The following is a 21,603-nucleotide window of genomic DNA, read 5'->3' as shown; positions in this document are numbered from 1 at the left end:
TTTTAGGGGAGTCAAGCACCAAGCCAATAAAAGCCTCCTCTTTACACCCCCACTCCCCTAAAAGAATGGTTAATGCTGGTTACAGCTCTGCTGCATTAAACTCGAGATAACAAAAAAAATATAAAAATAATCAATTTGTGTTCTGTCTCATAATTACCCTATATAAATATATATGTATATTTGGTGCACTACCACAATATTCTCAACTTTATTTCGGAAGATAGGTCATATTTATACAAACATCATCAGCCTGGACATCCAATCAATGTATTCAGGAATTATATGTTACCTGATTATAAGGTGCAAGTAAGATGTGCATATGTCTAGCTGTCTAGTTTATGTTCCTTACTCAAAATAGCATAAGCAGAGTGTGTATGTGTAAGAAGAAGTACATGAAGCATATCTGAGAGATAAAAGAACAGGGAATGAAAGCAATATTAGCTTATTAAAGATATGAGCAAAGTCATTTATCTAACCATGAATACATAAATGTAGTTGTTTTTGAATGTGTCTCATGTGTACATTAGTGGAGTTATCGCTTGTCACAGCACATTTGTGACCCTGGACCACAAAACCAGTCATAAATTGAGATTTCTACATAATCTTATTAACATATTCATTTTTATTGTATGATTTCAGCTAACTCTACATCACTTATTTGAATCTTCAGCTTGCATTTAGGGCTGATGCACACTATATGTGACCCTGCACCACAAAACCAGTCTTAAGTCGCTGGGGTATATTTATAGCAATAGCCAAATATACATTGTATGGGTCAAAATTATCAATTTTTCTTTTATGCCAAAAATCATTAGGATATTAAGTAAAGATCATGTTCGATGAAGATATTTAGTGAATTTCCTACCGTAAATATATCAAAACTTAATTTTTGATCAGTAATATGCATAGCTAAGAACTTAATTCAGACAACTTTAAAGGCGATTTTCTCAGCATTTAGTTTTTTTGCACCCTCAGATTGCAGATTTTCCAACAGTTGAATCTCGGCCAAATATTGTCCTATCCTAACAAATCAATGGAAAGCTTATTTATTCATCTTTCAGATGATGTAAAAATCTCAATTTCGAAAAAATTTACACTTATGACTGGTTTTGTGGTTCAGGGTCAGATATGATTTTTCTGTCCTTTACGATTGCAGCTTGCCGGATTGTACACTATAACCGGTGAGAAATCTACGACAGATTGAAATACCAAAACCTTTAGATAAACCAAGATGGTGCACTCATATTGCTATAAATGAGAAAAAGTGCACCTCACAATATGGCAGAATAAGTGCAACCTTTTAAATGAAAGAACCAATTGCCAACTGGTAAAGTCATCATGCAACTGCTGCTGCTGTTAGAAGCTCAGGTTATAGAAACAGCCAGTGTCCTGAGACATGCACGACTGGCTGGTTCAGCCTGAAATTATGATATTTTGTTGCTGATTTTAAAGTCTGCATGAATTCAGATTTGACAGTCTTGACTTTTTAGTGCACATTGCTAGTCTTGAGGCAAACAAATAATCCATACAGAAAAAAAAGCTTGTCTTGGTAATCTTAATCAAAATTTGAACATTTGCTCTCGCTCTGGAATGGCATTCCTTCTGTGATGACATCAATTTGGTGGCTTGGGCAGAACATCCTTAACCAGTCCCATTCAACCATTAAGTTGGCGGGAGCGAGAGATAGAGAGGAACCCTGCCGTCTGTTTAATATGCCATTTCAGTTAGAAATATATTACAACACTGAAGTAAATAGGTAGCAACTTCACATTAAATATGTTAATTAAATGTGAGCGTGGCAAGCCATTTTTGATATTTCAGTATATCCTAAGTCTTGGATGGCCAAAATAGCTGCCCATAGGCATTGCGAATATGGCCGCTCGAGTGAATAGACTTAATTTGAAAGGGACTATACACTGTATCCAAGACTTTGGTCAGACTTACAGTGTTTGGTATTTTAAATCATGAGTTGTACTACAACGATTGCTAACTATTCAATCAACTGGCTGTATGTGATAATATCTGCCAATTGTGTCTATGATTATAAAAAAACAAACATTTAACTCATAATTATATAAGTATGTTTGACTACTATGAGTATGGATATCAACTAATTGCCTGCTTATAAAGCTAATCTCTAATTGAGAAACCAAATTCTACCTGGTTAACATACTGTAAGTTTCAGAGCTCAAAATTGTAAAAAACAGCTTTTATTGAAAACAAGCTTGTCAGAACAACTCTTTTTCTACTTCTGGGTTTTATTACATTAGAGACATTTTATTGTGCATTCTTTGGTAAACATTCAAAATTCAATGCCGTCAAACAGAATTTTATGAAAACATACAGATGGACTGACAGTAATGCCACAACTTGTAAGTAATCATGTTAATTCTAATACTAATATGTATTGACTCAGAGTCAGAGTTCTTTATTGCAAAATGATTTATTGCTGTTTATTTGTCAGTGAATCAAGCCAGTGACTAAACAGTCAACTTCTCACTCTTCCTCTTAGCAGCATGGAAATCATCTGTTATTAAATTGTGATCAAATTATATACAGAAAGCGCTCTCTTTATAATTGCTGGAACTGTCTATCACTTCAAGTTAAACCTGAGTCTATCAGTGATTTGAGTTCTGGCACTTTCACCAAAACCCATGTTATAATCTCTGACAATGTCTATATTACACAATGAATCTACTAATTTACATCATGCTTGCACTGTGTTATGATGAAAGCATGAGAGTGCAGAAATGGAGTTGCAATGGTGAGATAATTGCATTTGTGCGCTCAAAAGACATGACTGTGATCTGCAAAAATGCCCAGCACTGCCACCTCTAATGCAGTGGGAGCTATAATGAACATTTTCAAGATTAGTTAATCTTGTAAAATGTCATAGACACTTTTGAAATGTTTTACTTTACATGCAATGAATCTAAAATATATGAAAGTTTCACTTTTTGACATAACTTACAAGAAAAAATGAACTTTTTTCACGACATTCTAATTTATTGAGATGCACCTGTATATCTATAAAATGATCTAATAATATCTTAATGATTTTTACTTACGTGAAAAGCAGATCAAATGTGTTAAATATACAATATGAAATATTTACATAATTTCTAAATAATATAGTAATAAGAATGTAAACATTGATAATATTAAATTATTTAATTACCAAACATTCATAATTGACACTGGCTGAAAAATGCAAAAATCTTCTTTTGTCAATAATTGACAGTCACTGAACAAAACTTGTAAATAAATAATTTGAGTACATTTTGTGTGAAATAAATCAGATTTTTAGCAATTGTGTGGACATCTCTATTTGTCTGTCTGTCTGAAAAATTATCTAATAATATCTAATGATTTTAATTACATGAAAATAGCAGATCAAAGTTATATATACAAAAATAAATATTTACATAAATAATTTCTAAAGTAATATAGTGATAACAATTTGATATTACAATACTTTATATTTTATACAATATAAAATTATATAACAATGTAATTAATATAATTGAATGATAGTAAATGAAATATTTTAGTATGTATACTTAATAATTACATGTAAATGCAATTAAATGTATTAACATGTACGGTAAACACTAATATCTAAATAATATTTCTTTATAACTTCCAAGTCAATCATTCAATTATAACATTAAATAGTATAAATTATTAAACAATTTACATTGTTTAATAATATGATTTATTTCTAGCAAATGAAATGAATTTGTATGAATTCATCAGGCATTTATAGAAGGAAAATGATCTCCAGTGTGATTGCCACATGTCATGGAGTCTATACAGGCACAAACACAGCCACACCCTGGTCCCTGATGATGCTGCTTTTCTGGGAAGGTGGTGGGAGAGAGACGTTGGCTCTTGCCGCCAAGTGTGTGTGTTGTTCCTATGAGCATGTGTTAATGTGTGATGCGTAGGCAATGAGTATGGGGTGGGTTTTGGAGGGGAAATCCAAAGTTAATGAGCGATACTTTAACACCCAATCCCCCTTCTGGCTAGTCATGTTTCTGTCTGGATTAAATACATGAATCCGAACACCCCTCCTCTAACTCTTGAATACATGCATCCTCGCTGCAGGCCCAGATGAAAAAACACACAACAGATGGCTTAGCGGCCTCTACAAGGGCATCTAGCCGTCTACATGCAGTTAGTTGGCAATGGAAAGCACCACACAAAATGTGTTCCAGTGTGCGTGCATTCTGAAATGCTTGCAGTGAGTGCTACCATCGCCCGCTTGATTGTAGCTCTATCTGACTTGTTACCATGGAAACACACTTTAGATGTCGCCTGTCCAGGAGGCAGCGCACACACACATACATGTATGCACTGAGCACACAATGTGCACAAAGCATGAAACACCATGTTTTATATTCAAGGAAGCACAAAATAAATCTTGACAGGGTTATCCGTCCTGTCATGGTCTTGTGTCACACAGGGAGGAGTTTATTATATGATAATGGCAGAATATCTGTACATTTTGAACAGCTACTTACCAACTAAAACAATTCATGGACATAGATTTAGATATATAAATTTAAGATTATTACATTATCATACTTGTAGATAAGCCTAAAATATTGCAAATAAATATAATCCATTAAAATGTAGAAAAAACACTGCAAGCAACAATGTGCTGGATTTCAATTTATGACTTTTATTTTGATATTCATTTTGGGCTGTGAATTGAATTTCCTCCTAGTCCACCTCTAGCTTCCTGTTTTAAGAGGAAGTAGCCATATTAGATTAGTGTTCACTGCAAGGTGCTCCATGCGGTTCGTATCATCCAAGTCCATCTTACCTTTCACAGCCCATTGAGATTTAATGTCTGTAAGTAATTGTTTGATCATGATGTGGCGTTGTAATCTTTTTTTGTATTTTGAGTATGTTATAGTTGTCTAACATAGTTATATAGTGCCTAGCTGCTTTATACTTTAGTATGTTTGCAATTTTTTCATTCTTAAGTGTTTGTTTTGATCTATAACTTTCTTGCATTGGTTATTTTTTGCCTTATGAATGCTTATTCATTTGATGTAGATTTTTCTGCTTGCTTTGTGAAATTTACATTTGTATATTTTCTTTGTAGTTTCACACTTCAGAAATTCAAAAATTTAATCTTTGAGTTTATAGTGAAAGTGTTTAGCAGCTGGATACCTGGATTATGAAACACCCAGTGAGGCCAGTGACAGTGAAAAGACAACACAGTGAATTGGAAAAGATGGATGTTTAACAACTGCATCCAATTAGGAGAAGGAAGATCACTGCTTGTAGGTCTGGACAGCAATCATGTCCTTAAAAGTCTCTAAAGCATCATGGCGACAACAGTTGCAAAGGAAGTGAAGATGCTCAGTCAACAAGTTCTCAATCTTCTACTTCATCTAGAAGTTCTACTGCTAGCTTAGCCGTCACAAACGCTTGCGCAAGGGCAGAAGCAGCCAAAGCAAGAGCTGCACATGCAAAGAGAGAGATTGAGATTAAAGTGGAACAAGCTTGACTCCAAGCAATATTAGAGGCACTGCAGGAAGAGAAAGATGCAGCCATAGCAGAAGCAGAAATTCTAGCAGCAGCCTAAATACAGTTCTTGGAGAGTGGGGAGGGTTGTACCAATGATTCGCTCAGCAGTCCGGACTACCCTCCGTAGTCTTTTGAGGTTAGATTTGGTAGCTGAGATGAACCAGACAGTTATTGAAGTGCAGAGGATGGATTCAGTGATAGCAGAGTAGAATTGTTTCAGCAGCTCCTGTGGAAGGTTGAACTTCCTCAGCTGGAGAAGGAAGTACAACCTCTGCTGGGCCTTTTTGACAATAGACTCAATGTGATTGTCCCACTTCAGGTCCTGAGAAATTGTGGTGCCCAGGAATCTGAACGACTCCACTGCAATCACAGTGCTGTTCATGATGGTGAGTGGGGGAGTGCAGGGGGGTTTCTCCTGAAGTCCACGATCATCTCCACAGTTTTGAGCGTGTTAAGCTCCAGGTTGTTAACACTGCACCATACAGCCAGCTCCTTAACCTCCTGTCTGTAAGTAGACTCGTCACCGTCCTGAATGAGGCCGATCAGTGTGGTGTCGTCTGCAAACTTCTGGAGCTTGACACAGGGGTCTTTAGATGTGCAGTCATTCGTGTAGAGGGAGAAGAGCAGTGGGGAGAGAACGCAGCCTTGAGGAGCTCCAGTGCTGATGGTGTGCGTGTTGAATGTGAATTTACCAAGCTTTACTAACTGCTGCCTGTCTGTCAGGAAGCTGTTGATCCACTGGCAGACGGAGGTGGGGACGAAGAGCTGTGTCAGTTTATTCTGAAGGGTGTCCGTGATGATGGTGTTAAAAGCTGAGCTGAAGTCCACAAACAGGATCCTCACATAAGTCTCTGGTTTGTCCAGATGCTGCAGGCTGAAGTGCAGTCCCATGTTGACTGCATCATCCACAGACCTGTTTGCTCTGTAGGCAAACTGCAGTGGGTCCAGTAAGTGTTCAGTGATGTCCTCTAGATAAGCCAAAACCATTATTTCAAATGATTTCATGGCCACAGACGTTAGAGCCACAGGTCTGTAGTCATTAAGTCCAGTAATTTTGGGTTTCTTTGGGACGGGGATTATGGTGGAGCGTTTGAAGCATGAGGGGACTTCGCACAGCTCCAGTGATCTGATGAAGATCTGTGTGAAGATGGGGGGCCAGCTGGTCAGCACAGATTTTTAGGCAGGCTGGTGGCACACCGTCTGGGCCTGGTGCTTTCCCTCTTTTGTTCTTTCTGAAGACCTGACACATGCCATCTTCACTTATCTGAAGTGTATGTGTGGGGGAGAGGGGGGTTGCTAGAGGTGTGAATGGTTGTGTGGAGAGGTGTTCAGAGCGGGTGTGGGGTGATTTTTCAAACCTGCAATAAAACTCGTTCAAGTCATCTGCTAGTTGTTGATTCTCCAAAGTGCTGGGGGATGGTGTCTTTTAACTGGTGATATCTTTCATACTTTTCCACACTGAAGCAGAATCACTGGAAGATAATTTGTTCCTCAGCTTGTCAGAATAATTCCTCTTTGTCACTCTGATCTCCTTTTCCAGTGTATATTTGGCCTGTTTATACAAGACTTTATCCCCTTTCTGTAAGCATCTTCTTTGGCCTGACGGAGCTGCATGAGTTTTGCAGTGAACCATGGTTTGCCGTTGTTGTAGGTTAAATGAGTCCTGGAAGGAATGCACATATCCTCACAGAAACTGATATAAGATATTGCAGTCTCTGTGAGCTCGTCCAGATCGGTGGTAGCAGCTTCAAAAACAGACCAATCAGTGAGAGAGAAACAAGCTTGTAAATCCCGCTCTGTTTCATTAGTCCATCTTTTAACAGTTCTTAATACAGGTTTTGCAGATTTAAGTTTCTGTCTGTAGGTCAGAATATGATGAACCAAATAGTGATCAGAGAGTCCTAAAGCTGCTCGTGGGACAGAGTGATATGTGTCCTTTATTGTTGTGTAACAGTGATCCAATATATTACTGTCTCTGGTGGGACATGTGATGTGATGTCTGTATTTTGGCAGTTCGCGGGAGAGATTTGCTTTATTACAGTCCCCAAGAATGATTGAAACAGAGAGACAACAGTCTGTGATCAGATCAGCGAGTTTCTGTAAAGCTGTGCTCACGTGCACTTGCGGTGGAATGTAGACACTCACAAGAATGAACGAGCAGAACTCCTGCAGCAAATAGAATGGCTTGCAGTTACTGAAAAGCGTTTCTAGATCTGAACAGCACATCTTCTTTAACACGGTTACATCTGTACACCACCTCTCATTGATGCCGCCGCACGATTTCCCTGTTGATTCCGCAGTTGATTGTCACAGAATCGATGTGTACTGTTCACATTGATTCCGTGAGCGAGTTTGTTGAACATGACTTATGTCGACGATGCTCTGAAATCCTTCCCTACTGAGGCGGCAGCAATTAGAGTTCTCAGACAAACTCAAGATATGCTTGCAATAGCAAATTTTGGGCTGCACAAGATAATTTCTAATCAACCTGCGGTAATTGAGGCGTTTCACCCGGAAGATCGTGTTGTGGACATCAAAGACGTTGACCTCTTCTTGGAAGATACTCCAGTCCAGCGTAGCCTAGGAGTGTCCTGGAATATAGCATCAGATACCTTTGTCATCAGCCTTCCAGGCTGTTGATGACAAGAAGCCATTTACCCGGCGAGGTGTACTGTCAGAGTACTGTCAGAGGGTTCAAAATCTTGCAGAAATAATATCTATCCACTCTTCAAAATAGGAAAAAGTGGCAAGACAAGAAGCCTTGTCTCAAGGAAGGAGACAACATATTGATGAACGATAGCCAAGCAAAGCGAAATCAGTGGCCTATGGCTATCGCTACTAAAACGTTATCTAGCAAAGATGGCCTTGTAAGGAAAGTGGAATTGAAGCTCATTAGAGGAGGTGTGCAGAAAACCTTCCTTCGTCCAATATCAGAAGTGTTTTTTCTTTACTCCCCCTAAGACATGTCAGTAGACTAAGGGTTAAAGTGGGGTATTTACAAACCCCAGGCGGGGAGTGTGCTGGATTTCAATTTATGACTTTTATTTTGATATTCATTTTGGGCTGTGAATTGAATTTCCTCCTAGTCCACCTCTAGCTTCCTGTTTTAAGAGGAAGTAGCCATATTAGATTAGTGTTCACTGCAAGGTGCTCCATGCGGTTCGTATCATCCAAGTCCATCTTACCTTTCACAGCCCATTGAGATGTAATGTCTGTAAGTAATTGTTTGATCATGATGTGACGTTGTAATCTTAATTTGTATTTTGAGTGTTATAGTTGTCTAACATAGTTATATAGTGCCTAGTTACTTTATACTTTAGTATGTTTGCAATTTTCTAATTCTTAAGTGTTAGTGTTGATCTATAACTTTTTATTGCATTGTTGGTTATTTTTTGCCTTATGAATGCTTATTCATTTGAGAGATTTTTCTGCTTGCCTTGTGAAATTTACATTAGTATATTTTCTTTTCTTTGTAGATTCACACTTGTCATGATTAAACATCAAAACTTGAATCTTCGTCTTCGTGGAGTTTATAGTGAAAGTGTTTAGCGGCTGGATAGCTGGATTATGAAACACCCAGTGATGCCAGTGACAAACAATGTTAATAATCTGAAATCTAGTAACACTACTGTTCAAAATTTGGGGTCAGTAAGATTTTATTCTAAATATTTTGTTGTTGTTTTTGAAGTAATACTTTCATTAAATTGATCAACAGTCTTGGGGAGTAACTAGTGTAACAGTGTTACTTAATTTAATTACATAGTAAATGTAACTGTAAAAAAATGTGTAATTCAATTACAGTTACTTATTAAAATATTAACATTACAAAGGTGGGTTCATCTGACTATTTTCACACACAAACAAATAAACAAACAAACAAACAAACAAAAACGCACACACACACACACACAGATTTAACGTGACCTAAGACTTTTAGAGGGAAGTCGTGGCCTAATGGTTAGAGAGTCGGACTTGTAATCCAAAGGTTGCGGGTTCGAGTCTCGGGCCGGCAGGGATTGTAGGTGGGGGAAGTGAATGTCCAGCGCTCTCTCCACCCTCAGTTCCACGACTGAGGTGCCCTTGAGCAAGGCACCGAACCCCCAACTGCTCCCCGGGCGCCGCAGCATAAATGGCTGCCCACTGCTCCGGGTGTGTGTTCACGGTGTGTGTTCACTGCTGTGTGTGCACGTTGGATGGGTTAAATGCAGAGCACGAATTCCGAGTATGGGTCACTATACTTGGCAGTATGTCACTTCACTTCACTTAACTGATTTCTTTCCCAAATTGCACTGACTGCTCTTGCATTGACAACAGTGTTTCCGGAATTTAGGACACATGCTTATCCGATAACTGTTTTTTTTTTTTTTTTTTTTTTTTTTAAAGATTTTCCAACAGTTTTCCAAGGCATTGTTAGGTGTTTGCTGTCTTAGCTATGCAACGATTTGATTTCAAAAGCAGTATCATAGCTATTAAACTATTTCTTGCTATGATTTTAAATCAGCTTTTAACCTCAGAACGATCTCAAAGTTAAAAGAACTGCTAAACTTTGATTTTGTGGTATAATCTTAATTCAAATGAAGGATTTCAGAAGATTTCAGATTTAGTCTGACATAAATCACTCTTTAAGGTTAACCCAGACTGCTTTAAATGTTTTAAAATGATTAACAGTTGAAAACATTTATTAGAAATTTAGAAAAGTAACCAAAAAGTAATCAAATGTAATCAGTTACATTACTTTATTAGTGTATTTGAAAAAGTTACACTGTTACATTTTAAATAGGGTAACTTGTAATCTGTACATTACATTCCAAAGTAACCTTCCCAAAACTGTTTATCAAAAGTGACAGTTTACATTGTTACAAAAATTAATATTAAATAAATGCTGTATTTTGAGAATCCTACAAAAATGTTTTCACAAATATTAAGCAGCACAACTGTAACAATAATGCAAAATTGTTCTTGATCAGGAAATCAGCATATTCAAATTATTTCTGAAGGCTCATGTGGCACTGAAGACTGGAGTAATGATTCTGAAAATTAATCTTTGCATCAACACATTTTAAAATGCATTCAAAAATAAAACACTTAATTTAGAAAACAGTGAAACAGTTTCAATTGTAATGATATATGATAATTTGACTGCTTTTACTGTATTTTAAATAAATGTAGCCACGGTGAACATAAGAGACTTCTTTCAAAAACGTTTTTTTTCCACCAGTTCCTTGCTGTTCAGAGTGCCGTTTTCATTTTCTCACTTTTACTGGAGACTCCTGAGCTCCATTCTTTAAAGGCTCACTATTAAATTAATACAGAAGTCCACCAAGGCCATTTTTACAACATGTCACCACATTGAGTCACATGAAGGCACCAATGACATGGAAGAGTGCAGAGTGATATGATATATGAAAGTAGCACTGGTATACTGTCATGGAAAACATTCAGTTTGCTAAAACAATATATTTGACTGCTTTAATGAACCAATCTAAACCAATATACATTGTATTTAATGGATTTAAACGCCTAGTGGTCAAAAAACACTTTTTGGGGTTATTTCCCTATACTAATAGTTCACACAAAATACATTTTTCAAATATATTTCGTGTTCCACAGAAGAAAGTCACGAGGGTGAGTAAATGATGACTTAATGAAATAATCTTTTGGGGTGAACTGTCCCTTTGCGAATTATCAGGAAAAAAGAAAAAAAGATTTAAAGCTTACGGTTTTTTCCTACTTTCATTTCTTTTTATTGTTGACCATAAAAGTCACAGAGTTTGTCAAATCAATGAGAGTAGACACTGATTTCAGTAACATCTCAGATATGCTAATGATTAAATGACTGCGTTCAGGGTCATACCGTTCACACCTCATGGCATTTTATTCCGCACAAAGCCTATTATTTGTTTTTTTTAAATGTCCATTTCAGACGGAAAACAGCATGATAATAGGGAGGAGGGTGAGAAAAACAGAGGGAGCGTGAGAGAGAGACGAGGTGATCTAGAAAGTTATTTTCTAAGCACATTGATGAAAAGCAGTATGCTTGCTTTAGATATCCATGGCAACATTATGCTATGAATTGAGTCTGAAAGAAGCATGGTAACACAGCAGATACACTCTTTATGTTTGACAGTGGCGCTGAGGGTGTAAGAGTGTTTGTCTGTGTGTGAGACTGAAAGAGACTGTGTGTTTGTGTGTGTACAAGGGGGAGAGAAGCAGAGTAAAAGAGGCAGAGGGGGTAAACAAGGACCTGGGCAACTTGCCTAAATCCTGCCTGTCTCACAGGGAATTTGCTAAATGAATATCTAATTTGCAATGGGTCTTAGGTGGAGCGGAGAAGAGAACATGTCGTGCCTTTCGGTTAAAACAGAGCAATCTCAATACAGATATAACAGAGATGCAACAGGCTGAGGAAGGCCTAAGATCTACTGGAGTTAACTGATAAATGTTCAATTTAAACTCAGATGATTTTCCAAACTTGCATGATTTATTTTTTGTCCATGAAACTCAAAAGGAGATTTTTGGGAAAGCATCCAGACTGATCTTTTTATACAAAAGGAAAAAACCCAAGCTGTCCCATAAAAAGCCATTAAAAACATCAAATCATAAGGAGGTATTTTTAGTGAAGTACTTTTAGTAACTTAAATTTAATTTAAGTAAATTAACTGATTCAAATATTATCACACATTATAACAAGAGCTATGGATGAAAGCAGAATTAAAATGATTAAATACATATAATCTTTGAATTCTGAACTTTGAATTTGTGATTTGAATATCACAAGAGACGGAAATTTGCATTTTATCACAATACATTTGTTGACCTGTATGGTGTAGAGAATTCAAATCCAGTGCCAATCAGAACAACAAGCCTTCAGAAGCTAATAAACATGGATTGTTTTTTAGTCTGTGTTCTATTCAAACACGGACAACAAAAGCAGCCTGCACACTAATGTGTATGCTTGTTAGACTGGTTTTTATTTTTTGTGAGAATGAATCTTCTGCTTAAATTTCTAGGGCCGCATTTTGAAATGTGCTTTGAAGACCTTTGTTAGACATCTAGCTTAAACAGTCTCATAATTTGTCTCCAATATCTGCAGTGCATTTGCGTCTGATGCCAGATGCCGCAGAACCTGCACATAAAGAAGACAAACATTCCCTAAATACAAAATAGTTAAACATTGATAGTGTAATACTTGTGACTTTAATGTTGGGCAGCAGTGTATTTTAGTTTTATTTATATACTATTACAGTATTATATATTTTTAACGGAAAAGCTGTTTTAATTATAATAGTATTTTATTCAAGTAGTGTGGTAACTAATACTCTCGACAACATTCAATTTTTTTTTAACATTGTGTCTTGTAAAATGTCTTGTATTTTCTCAGCTGTTTTGAATCAGAATAAGTCATTCATTAATGAAAGGTTCTTTCGAGTAGGTTCCTATTAATTAAACAGGTAAGCAAAACAGCTTGAAATGTTTTGCCATGTATAGCTTGTAGAGTAACTAGCTATGTTCTCATGAAGGTAGCACTAAGTCATTTTTTTAGCAGTTTATAGCCTTGCCAGGTTCAGTTTTTGAAGAGCTTTTGTGATACTGTTCTGTGAATAAATGCAACATTACACTGAACATGGTTTGTTAAAATTTAGATAATATTTAGACTGTTGGCTTACATATGTCTCATCCTCTTGTTGGCAAGGTAGAGCCACGAACTTAACAAGCTGCTTGACTGGTGTTCATCTGCAGGTTTGGCTCGCTCTGGTGGGCTAACAGCGGAGGCAATCTGACAGCCTGTTCTCCAAGGGTGGGCTTAACATTGAATCTCTCTATCAAGAAGTCAAAGAAATATACTCTACAGTAAAACATCCTTCCCCAAGACACACAGATCTCAAGGCAAACAGAAAGGATTCACGGTGTGTTACTCACTTGGGTCTTGTGTTCTCTCCTCTTTTCTCTGTTCTATGTGTCTGTGTATGATCGCAAGGACCTTGCACTGATTGGCGATGATGTTTGGTTCAGCTATAACCTCACTGAGACTCAAGTTGTTCTTTATGGCAACTGAGGCTGTGGCTCGAGCCACCATGGGCAACTGGTCTTGATAAGCCTTATCTGTGAAGCCTTGCTCCACCCTCTGGATGGTCTGGATCCTACAGGAAGCATAAAACAAGCCAAATGTAGACACGGTGTGAGATTAATTAGTCCTTAACCTTTGAAGCATATGTGCCTCATTACAAAATCATGGCTGCAAGCCAATTTGTATATTTATATTACAAACCAAAAGCATGTACATTAAAGATGAAGCGGAAGTACATATCCTCCCTTACATTTAAACATAATTTTGAAAATAAAAGTGGGCTTTATATAGCAGAATAGAGAAACACTAAATGTGAGTATTCGAAAACAACGCCAAATATTTGATTTACATTATCTGATGGGAATGAAAAATGCTTAAAGTAAATATGAAAGCTCACCTTCTGTTGGTCAGGAAGGAGTAAATCTCTTGCACGAGAAGCTCTGCAGCTCCAGGTTTACAGTGGATTGTGCCATCTATGACCTCTTTCAACAGACTGATGTTTTGCTTCTCAAAAAACTTTTAAACAACCAAAGGTGTATTACAGAAACAGCTAGATCTTTATTGACCTGTCATAGGCCAAAGCACAATAAACATATCAAGAAACTAAATTATTAGTTATTTCAAGTCACTTCTATTATTTCTGCAGGGTATCAAACTCACTCTCTCAATCTGGGACCAGTTGGATTGTTTGGCAGCCAGTGAAGCTCCATTATCATAGGAGTGCATATGAAAATCCCTTGGGAAGTACCAGGAAAATATTTCCGCCACTAGAAATCCATTGGAAAAGTCTCTTTGATCAAAAAAGAGAGCAAGGCATGTGTATAAACACAATTTAATAGCACTTCAAAATTGTTTATTTTTTAACCACATTTGTCATATTTTTCATGAAACCGGATGTTAAATATAACATTTTTATTCAAAATTAATTAAATCGCCGGATGCTACATTTCGGGGAACTGTAAATTAATATTTATTGCTGTACTTGATTCGAAAACTAATTTAACTAGCTGTATAGCACATTTAAGATTTTATACAACAGCAAATATATTGAGATCCCCGAAATGGCTCGAGTTTATGGGACTTCCAGGATCTTCTCTAACGGTAGCACTACTCACCTGCGCGCGTTTTTGGGGAAAAACGATAAATCAAGACTTTGCAGCCATTTCAGAATCTCTCGTGGTAGACCAGCCTTCTTAGGGGACTGTGAATAGGCCATTTCTTACTATAGATAACTACAGAAACGAGGATCAGCCTTACATTTGTTTGAGGAAGAACACAAACCCCTTCAGTTCATTGTTTACAGTCGCATGGAAACAAGCTTGACGGCACGCGCTGGAGTTGATGTGCTGCCACCTGCTGGCTGGTCATATGTTTGATTTGATCTACGGGGATGCTATGGAAGTCCTGGTTACTGTTTTCAACTAGTTACCAACATTCAGCTTCATGTGATTAGTGACAATTATTTTTTTTATTTTGTTTGGGGGGGAGGGGGGGAGGCTATCTCTTTGAAGCAACACTGGGTCACTGAGATATACCTATTTTATTTATTGATGTAAGATAAACAAGTTTGGGTACCAGTCACAAGTTCATTTACAGGTCCTTCTCAAAAAATTAGCATATTGTGATAAAGTTCATTATTTTCTGTAATGTACTGATAAACATTAGACTTTCATATATTTTGGGTTTTCATGAGCTGTATGCCAAAATCATCAATATTAAAACAATAAAAGGCTTGAACTACTTCAGTTGTGTTGTAATGAATCTAAAATATATGAAAGTCTAATGTTTATCAGTACATTACAGAAAATAATGAACTTTATCACAATATGCTAATTTTTTGAGAAGGACCTGTATATACCAAGGACATCACTGGCATATTCTTGTTAAATCAGGCCACAGACAGGGGAGACAATAATTATTACATGGAAAAAGGTAAAACAGCTTTTATTATTTATACTAAGTCTTTACAGAAATACTATGCAAACATAAGGACATTATCTATATTGTAGAAAGTTCTTCATTGCTTTAGGGAGAGGCAAATGTGGTAAAAGATGCAGTCGGGAACGTCCCAAACTCTCCCTGATTTGCTGACGGCACAGTTGATGCAGAGAACGGGGTGTCGCTGTAAAAGGAACAAAACTGATGAAAGCTGATGCGGTAAAACACGTAAAAGTCAAAACATAAGTGACTTTTGAGCCTATCATGCTGCTGCACATTTAACTCACCTTCATAAATCAATAGGAATCCCTCTGTAAGGCTCCCTGGAGGTGCAGCCTCCACGGGCCGCTTATACTCCAGGTTGCGTGCATTTACATCTGCCCCAAATTCCAGCAGGAGCTTCACTATGCTTATACAGTCTTTCTGGGCTGCTGCATGAAGAGGACTGTCCAAATTTGTACCTCTCTGCACATTTGCACCTGTGATGGTGAAAATTCAGCATACAGTAGGATATTTTCCAAATATTAAGCACAACTTTAAGTGAGTGGGTGATATATCAGTTAAAACAAATTCGATTTTATTTTATTTATATTTATTTTATAATATTTTTCTCAATTTTATGTAGTGTCTTACAGTTATGATTCTAGTATTTATGTTTATTTTATTTATTAACAGCATTTTCATTTATTTCATTCATCGTATTTGATCAATATTTCATTTTTCATATTCAGCTTTGTTATGGAGTTATTTTCATAACTGCTTATGCTTATTTATACCTGTAAAGCACTTTGTATTGCATTGGATTTGCTGAAAGGTGATTTTGGTTGAAATAAAGTTTGAGTCGATTGTTTTTATGAACCATTTTCACTCATGTTAACTGGTTTAATTCAGTCTCTGAATGATATCAAATCTACGAACAAATCTACGTTTTATGTACTTAAAGTTTTGTGAGACTTAACTGTAATTTCAGGCTGGTTGTGTCAAACTGACCGTCTGCTAGGTTGTCACGAAATGTGTTTGTCCCTACTTGTCAGCAGAGTTAGTTAGTAGTGTGAATTTGGACTTGTTTACCTCCATCGAGCAGCTTGCGGGCGCATAAGAACTCCTGACATCGACAAGCACTGTAGAGAGGAGTGCCCATGTGAGGGATTTCATAGTCCACATCCACACCCCACGCAATCAGCGCCTCCACACACTTGCTGTGGCCTTTGAACAAGACCATAAAGCCATGCCATATTAAAAACTTAGAGAGTCTATTAGCAAGTCAGCTAATTAGGGCTAATTTTGATTTGTGTAGGACTATGGTACTCTAGTGACAGTCTTATACCCACCCCTGCTGACTGCCTCATGGATGGGTGAAGGCTGGCATATAGCCAGGGCCTGTGGTCTGGCATCACTCTGCAAAAGCAGCTCTAGACATTCCAAACTGCCAGCTGAGCAGGAATTAAACAATGGAGTCACTCCATCTATAGTTGTCACATTAATCTGAACACACAGACATAGAATATAAGGCAAACAAAAAAACATAATGCGTCATGAAAAATGCAACAGCTGAACACAAATGTTTACAAAATGTTTTATCCCCTGTTTTATGGCTTAAGTGTTTACCATCCAATTATAAGAGTTTGCTGTAACTCGTGTATTCAAATAGATAAAATAATAAAAAATATAATTCAATGTATATTATAATAATATAATATAATTATATATATATATATAATATTTATAAATATAAACATAAATATATAAAAAAGAAAAACAAATTTCTAGAATTACTAATTAAATAGAATTAATAATTGAATAAATAAAATAAACAATAGAACAATGTAATACAGCATAATATAATAATGACAAAATAAATGAAACAATGATTATATAAATATAACAATATAGATGCCATTTTAAAAGTTGTAAATAAAGATAATTGGAGTATGTTAAAAAAAATAACAAATTTCATATATTCGATGTGTTAATTGCCATTTCTTTGTAATCAATTGTGAAATTTACTAGCAATTTCTGGATGAAAATTGTTTCTAATCTATACAATTTTTTTCAGTGTAGAATTAATAATTAAATAATTATTGATCATTGAAATAATAATTGATAGATAAAAAACAAATATAATATTATTTAATGCATATAATATAATAATGACAAAAGAAAAGATAATAATGAATATACAAAAATAAAAATATATTTCTAGAATTAATAATTCCAGAGACAAAATTTATTATGAATAATAATCATCATCATCAATAATATAATATAACAATGACAAAAGAAAAGATAATGATGATCATATTAAAAATAAAAAAGATATTTCTAGAATAATAATGAATAATTTAATAGATATATTTAATCATCATCATCATTATATTTCAGTGTAATGTGGCAAAAATCTTCCACTGTGTTGCAAAATGCTAAACTCAGTAACACACGCCTAGTCTGCTTATCAAGACCTGTGAAATGAAAGTGTTACCAATCAGCCCTGCAGAGACTAACGTTGGCTCCAGCATCTATCAGGGCTCTGGCACAGGCAACATGGCTCCCTATGCAAGCCTCATGAAGAGGGCTAATGTGGTCTATTGTCAGCACATTCACGCTGTGGCCCTGAGGACAGTTTAAGAGAAATGAATATTGCATTAGAATGTGTAGGAGTCTTTTACTCCAGATGGTGGCAGCAGTGCCCTTCACTAGCACACATGATGGAGTACAGTGTTCACCTCTACACCAAATGTGTATTTCATTACATATCCGCTAGAGTGCACATGACTACAAGATATAAATACTACACATATTAATACAATTACATATTTCTTATCTTACAGTTCAACTAAAGGTCATTTAAATGAGAAACTACCTGTGTAATGAGGGTCTTGAGAGCCAGCAGTCGTCCTTGGCTGGCAGCATCATGAAGAGCAGAGCGGTCGGCCCAAGATCCTGGAGAAGAATGAAAACAGTGATGAACTGGGAATTATACATACATGCAAATATACACATTGAGGCCCAACACCTTAAGTACAGTAGAAATCATTCTATTTTGCATTTTTCTCATTTATTAGAAAAGTATAATGTTTTATATGTTTATTGAATTGTTTTAATAATAATGTTATATGTTGAAATATAATTTATGTATTAAAATGAATTCTAAATTAATTCATATAAAATTAATTAATATGAATTTTATAGAACTATGGCATGTTTTTTATTTTGTATTATTATATTATATTACATTACATTATATTGCTATATTATGTTATATTATATCTATTCAGTTATAGTTAGTTGAAATTTAGCTATTGGTTATAAGAAACTATATATAAATATAAAAATATTTTGCATTAATTTAATTTTCTAATTTAATTTAGATTTTTCTAATTATAAGTAAAAACTAATAGTAAATATTTCTTATATATATATATATAATGTTCTAATTTAATTCAGATTTTTCAGATTTATTTTCTTAAATTATACTATCAGCATAATAATATTAAATATTTCTTATTTTCCTATTAATTTTATGACGTTATTTATAAAAAAATCCAATAACTTTGTTTATTTTCAAATATAAATGGGATGTTGTATCCCAGAGTTTCACTGCATACATATCATACCATCACAAAAGCTTATATACCAGTGTACACACCTGAGTCAATATCCAGAATAACTGCTGATGCATTCCACACGTCATCATCATCATCGTCACCTCCCTTCATCACTCACTCAAATATAGTATAATATTATCACTGAAGTATCATAAATAAGACTAGCTCTCTTTTGGCACCGTTCGAACTGCCTCGCAAATCTGTATCTTTCGATTTTCCTTCTTAGCTTCACATTCAAGAACAATTAATTCAAGAATACAGCTCACTTTTGCACTCAGGATATTGTAAGTCGGCCCACGTACACACGAAACATATCAAAGCACCAACCTTGGCTGGTTAACCAGCTCAGCAAGACTTCCACTTTGACAGAGCTTGTGTCCCTTCAGGAAAATGTTTCGTCCTTATATCATTCTCTTCAAAAAATGCTTTAAAAGAGTCACTGAAACTGTCTGCTGTTTTTATCTATGTTGCCCTACTTAAGTTGCTTAGTAAATGCCAGACTCTGGCAATCCCCTGTGACTATCGCCCGTCTCTGTTCTTCTCTCCCTGATCTTAAACTTGGAGAAGCTGTTTTCTGAGATGCTCTGCGAGACAACTTGTTTACACCAAAAGCCCTCAATGCTGTTTATACGGCCCGGCTGCACTGCTCAAAATCCAGCAGACATGCGTCTGGCTGCACAAGCGCTTGATAGACTGAAGATAACGGCGTTTCTTGTATAGTCAAAGGGGAGGGGGGTGCATGGCCTCAATTCTATTTATACAACACTGTAAACAGCAGCCTGGCAGCCATTCCTGAGCTTCACGTCGCAAGCACACTTAGTGAACTTCCATGTGCTTGATGTTGCATGTTTAGGATCTGTGGTCATGTGATCGTAGGTACTGAAGCACAAATATGAATCTTAAGAATGTGCTTTGGAATGCAGATATGACACTTCTCGAACTGTTTAGTGTTTGAAAAGCATATCTAAAATACCATAACTCCCTGTTGTGGTCCTCATCACATGCAATGACAGCTATTATAAATAAATAAAGCTACACTGCAGGAAAACCATTGTGCAATAGTAATATTCCCCATGTTCCATATATATCCATGCAAACGGGCCATCATAAAGGGCAAAACGCTGGCAATAGGAAATTAAATCCACACTCCTGCTGCCCAAGTGGTGTGCAGTGATGCAAGTGCGCGCTCTACTTACCATGCCCTTGACCATTATCATAGAACTCAGCTGAAATCCGGGCAGCCTCCTTGCGGTTGCCTTTGATGATGTAGAAGTGTGTGAGAAGATTAAGGGTAATTCTAATGAAAAGTTTGAAGCAGAAGAGGGCCAGGATGGTGAGGTAAGCATTGGCCAGCTGTGCTGCGAATGGCCTGTATTCCTCAGTGGTCTCTGTCATGGCTGTGTTAAGAATGTTTGGGGGCAGGATAAGCAGAGTGCACTGTTGTATGCCACCCCAACAGCACCCCCCATGCACTCGGGTCCATACTGCAGCTCAAGTAAGAATTGGATTTCATTTGTTTTAAACAAAAAGTTTGGCCAAAATGAAAATTCTGTGAGGTTTTACATTTGTATGTAGTATTTTGTTTCCGTGGAATGATAAAGACAAACAGTCGTAATATATGACTCTAATATATACACGATACATACATACTATGTTCAACAAGTCTGCATTTAATTGATTAAAAGTACTGTAAAAACAGTTGGCTAAGCTTGTTAAATAGCACAGCACTTTAAAATAGCTTATCTCTATTTTAATATATGTGACCTGGACCACAAAACCAGTCATAAGGGTACATTTTTTGAAATTGAGATTAACACAATATTTTTCAATCAAAAATATTTGGATAAAAATAAAAATATTGAGAAAATTGTCTTTAAAGTAGTCCAAATGAAGTCCTTAGCAATGCATATTACTAATCAAAAAATTAAGTTTTGATATATTTATGATAGGAAATTTACAAAATATCTTCATGGAACATGATCTTTAGATAATATCCTAATGATTTTTGGCATAAAAGAAAAATCATACAATGTATTGTTGGCTATTGCTACAAATATACCCTGGGCCGTGCAACTAAGACTGGTTTTGTGGTCCAGGGTCACATATTTTAAATTGTAATTTATTTTTGTGATGCAATGCTGAATGTTCTGCAGCCATTACTCCAGTTTTTTCTTATTTATATATTCTTATTTTTAAAACTTAGAACAGCATTTGTTTGAAACAAACAAAATAACTGTAGTAGTGTATATTAAAATGAACATAAATCCCTATATTCAGTGAAAAATATACTAAAAATAAATGTGATTAGGTCTTTTTAACTGTTGTGTAACAGGATAATGATATTTGCATAGCCACAGATCTGGCATGCTTTTTACCTGCTCCAGGGCCATTGTCTGGGGGACGACCCGCAACATTGTCCTCTGATGGACCTCCTCACTGTGGCCCTTTTCA

The 21,603-nt window shown here is 36.1% G+C and overlaps 2 protein-coding genes across 4 annotated transcripts; both read right to left on the bottom strand.

Moving 5' to 3' along the window:
• Positions 1 to 10,261: 10,261 nt before the first annotated feature.
• LOC306853279 (spermatogenesis-associated protein 4-like) lies at positions 10,262 to 14,924 on the bottom strand. Its single transcript, XM_079390564.1, has 6 exons — positions 14,725 to 14,924; positions 14,270 to 14,399; positions 14,007 to 14,125; positions 13,462 to 13,682; positions 13,209 to 13,361; positions 10,262 to 12,667 (listed from the first exon to the last, which is right to left on the bottom strand). Exons 1-5 carry the CDS (start codon positions 14,823 to 14,825, stop codon positions 13,249 to 13,251), a joined length of 684 nt encoding a protein of 227 aa, XP_079246690.1. The 5' UTR covers positions 14,826 to 14,924; the 3' UTR covers positions 10,262 to 12,667; positions 13,209 to 13,248.
• Positions 14,925 to 15,088: 164 nt separating this feature from the next.
• On the bottom strand, positions 15,089 to 20,550 carry LOC306852946 (ankyrin repeat and SOCS box protein 5-like; the record flags this gene model as incomplete). Of its 3 annotated transcripts, none has more annotated exons than XM_079390064.1 (7): positions 15,089 to 15,731; positions 15,835 to 16,026; positions 16,619 to 16,753; positions 16,879 to 17,032; positions 18,050 to 18,157; positions 18,408 to 18,487; positions 20,349 to 20,550. In XM_079390064.1, 7 exons carry the CDS (start codon positions 20,545 to 20,547, stop codon positions 15,604 to 15,606), a joined length of 996 nt encoding a protein of 331 aa, XP_079246190.1. In that variant the 3' UTR covers positions 15,089 to 15,603. The 3 variants fall into 3 exon arrangements, with proteins under 3 accessions (XP_079246190.1, XP_079246192.1, XP_079246191.1); XM_079390066.1 differs by lacking the exon at positions 20,349 to 20,550 and adding an exon at positions 19,194 to 19,856 and having other exon boundaries at positions 15,537 to 15,731; XM_079390065.1 differs by lacking the exon at positions 18,050 to 18,157 and having other exon boundaries at positions 15,537 to 15,731; positions 20,349 to 20,547.
• Between the last annotated feature and the right edge of the window lie 1,053 nt (positions 20,551 to 21,603).

The sequence above is a fragment of the Barbus barbus genome, assembly GCF_936440315.1.
Source record: "Barbus barbus genome assembly, chromosome: 33".
In the NCBI taxonomy this organism is placed as follows: domain Eukaryota; kingdom Metazoa; phylum Chordata; class Actinopteri; order Cypriniformes; family Cyprinidae; genus Barbus; species Barbus barbus.
Note: the sequence above shows the minus strand (reverse complement) of the source record. Positions and strands in the feature narration are given on the sequence as shown.

What these genes read in the sequence shown, in the direction of transcription:
- LOC306853279 (XM_079390564.1), bottom strand. Translation starts at nt 14,825, where the DNA reads ATGGCCTATTCACAGTCCCCTAAGAAGGCTGGTCTACCACGAGAGATT. An exon ending in ACTGGTCCCAGATTGAGAGA is followed by an intron (nt 14,126 to 14,269) that starts GTGAGTTTGATA and finishes GTTGTTTAAAAG; the next exon opens with TTTTTTGAGAAGCAAAACAT. An exon ending in TCCTTCCTGACCAACAGAAG is followed by an intron (nt 13,683 to 14,006) that starts GTGAGCTTTCAT and finishes TGCTTCCTGTAG; the next exon opens with GATCCAGACCATCCAGAGGG.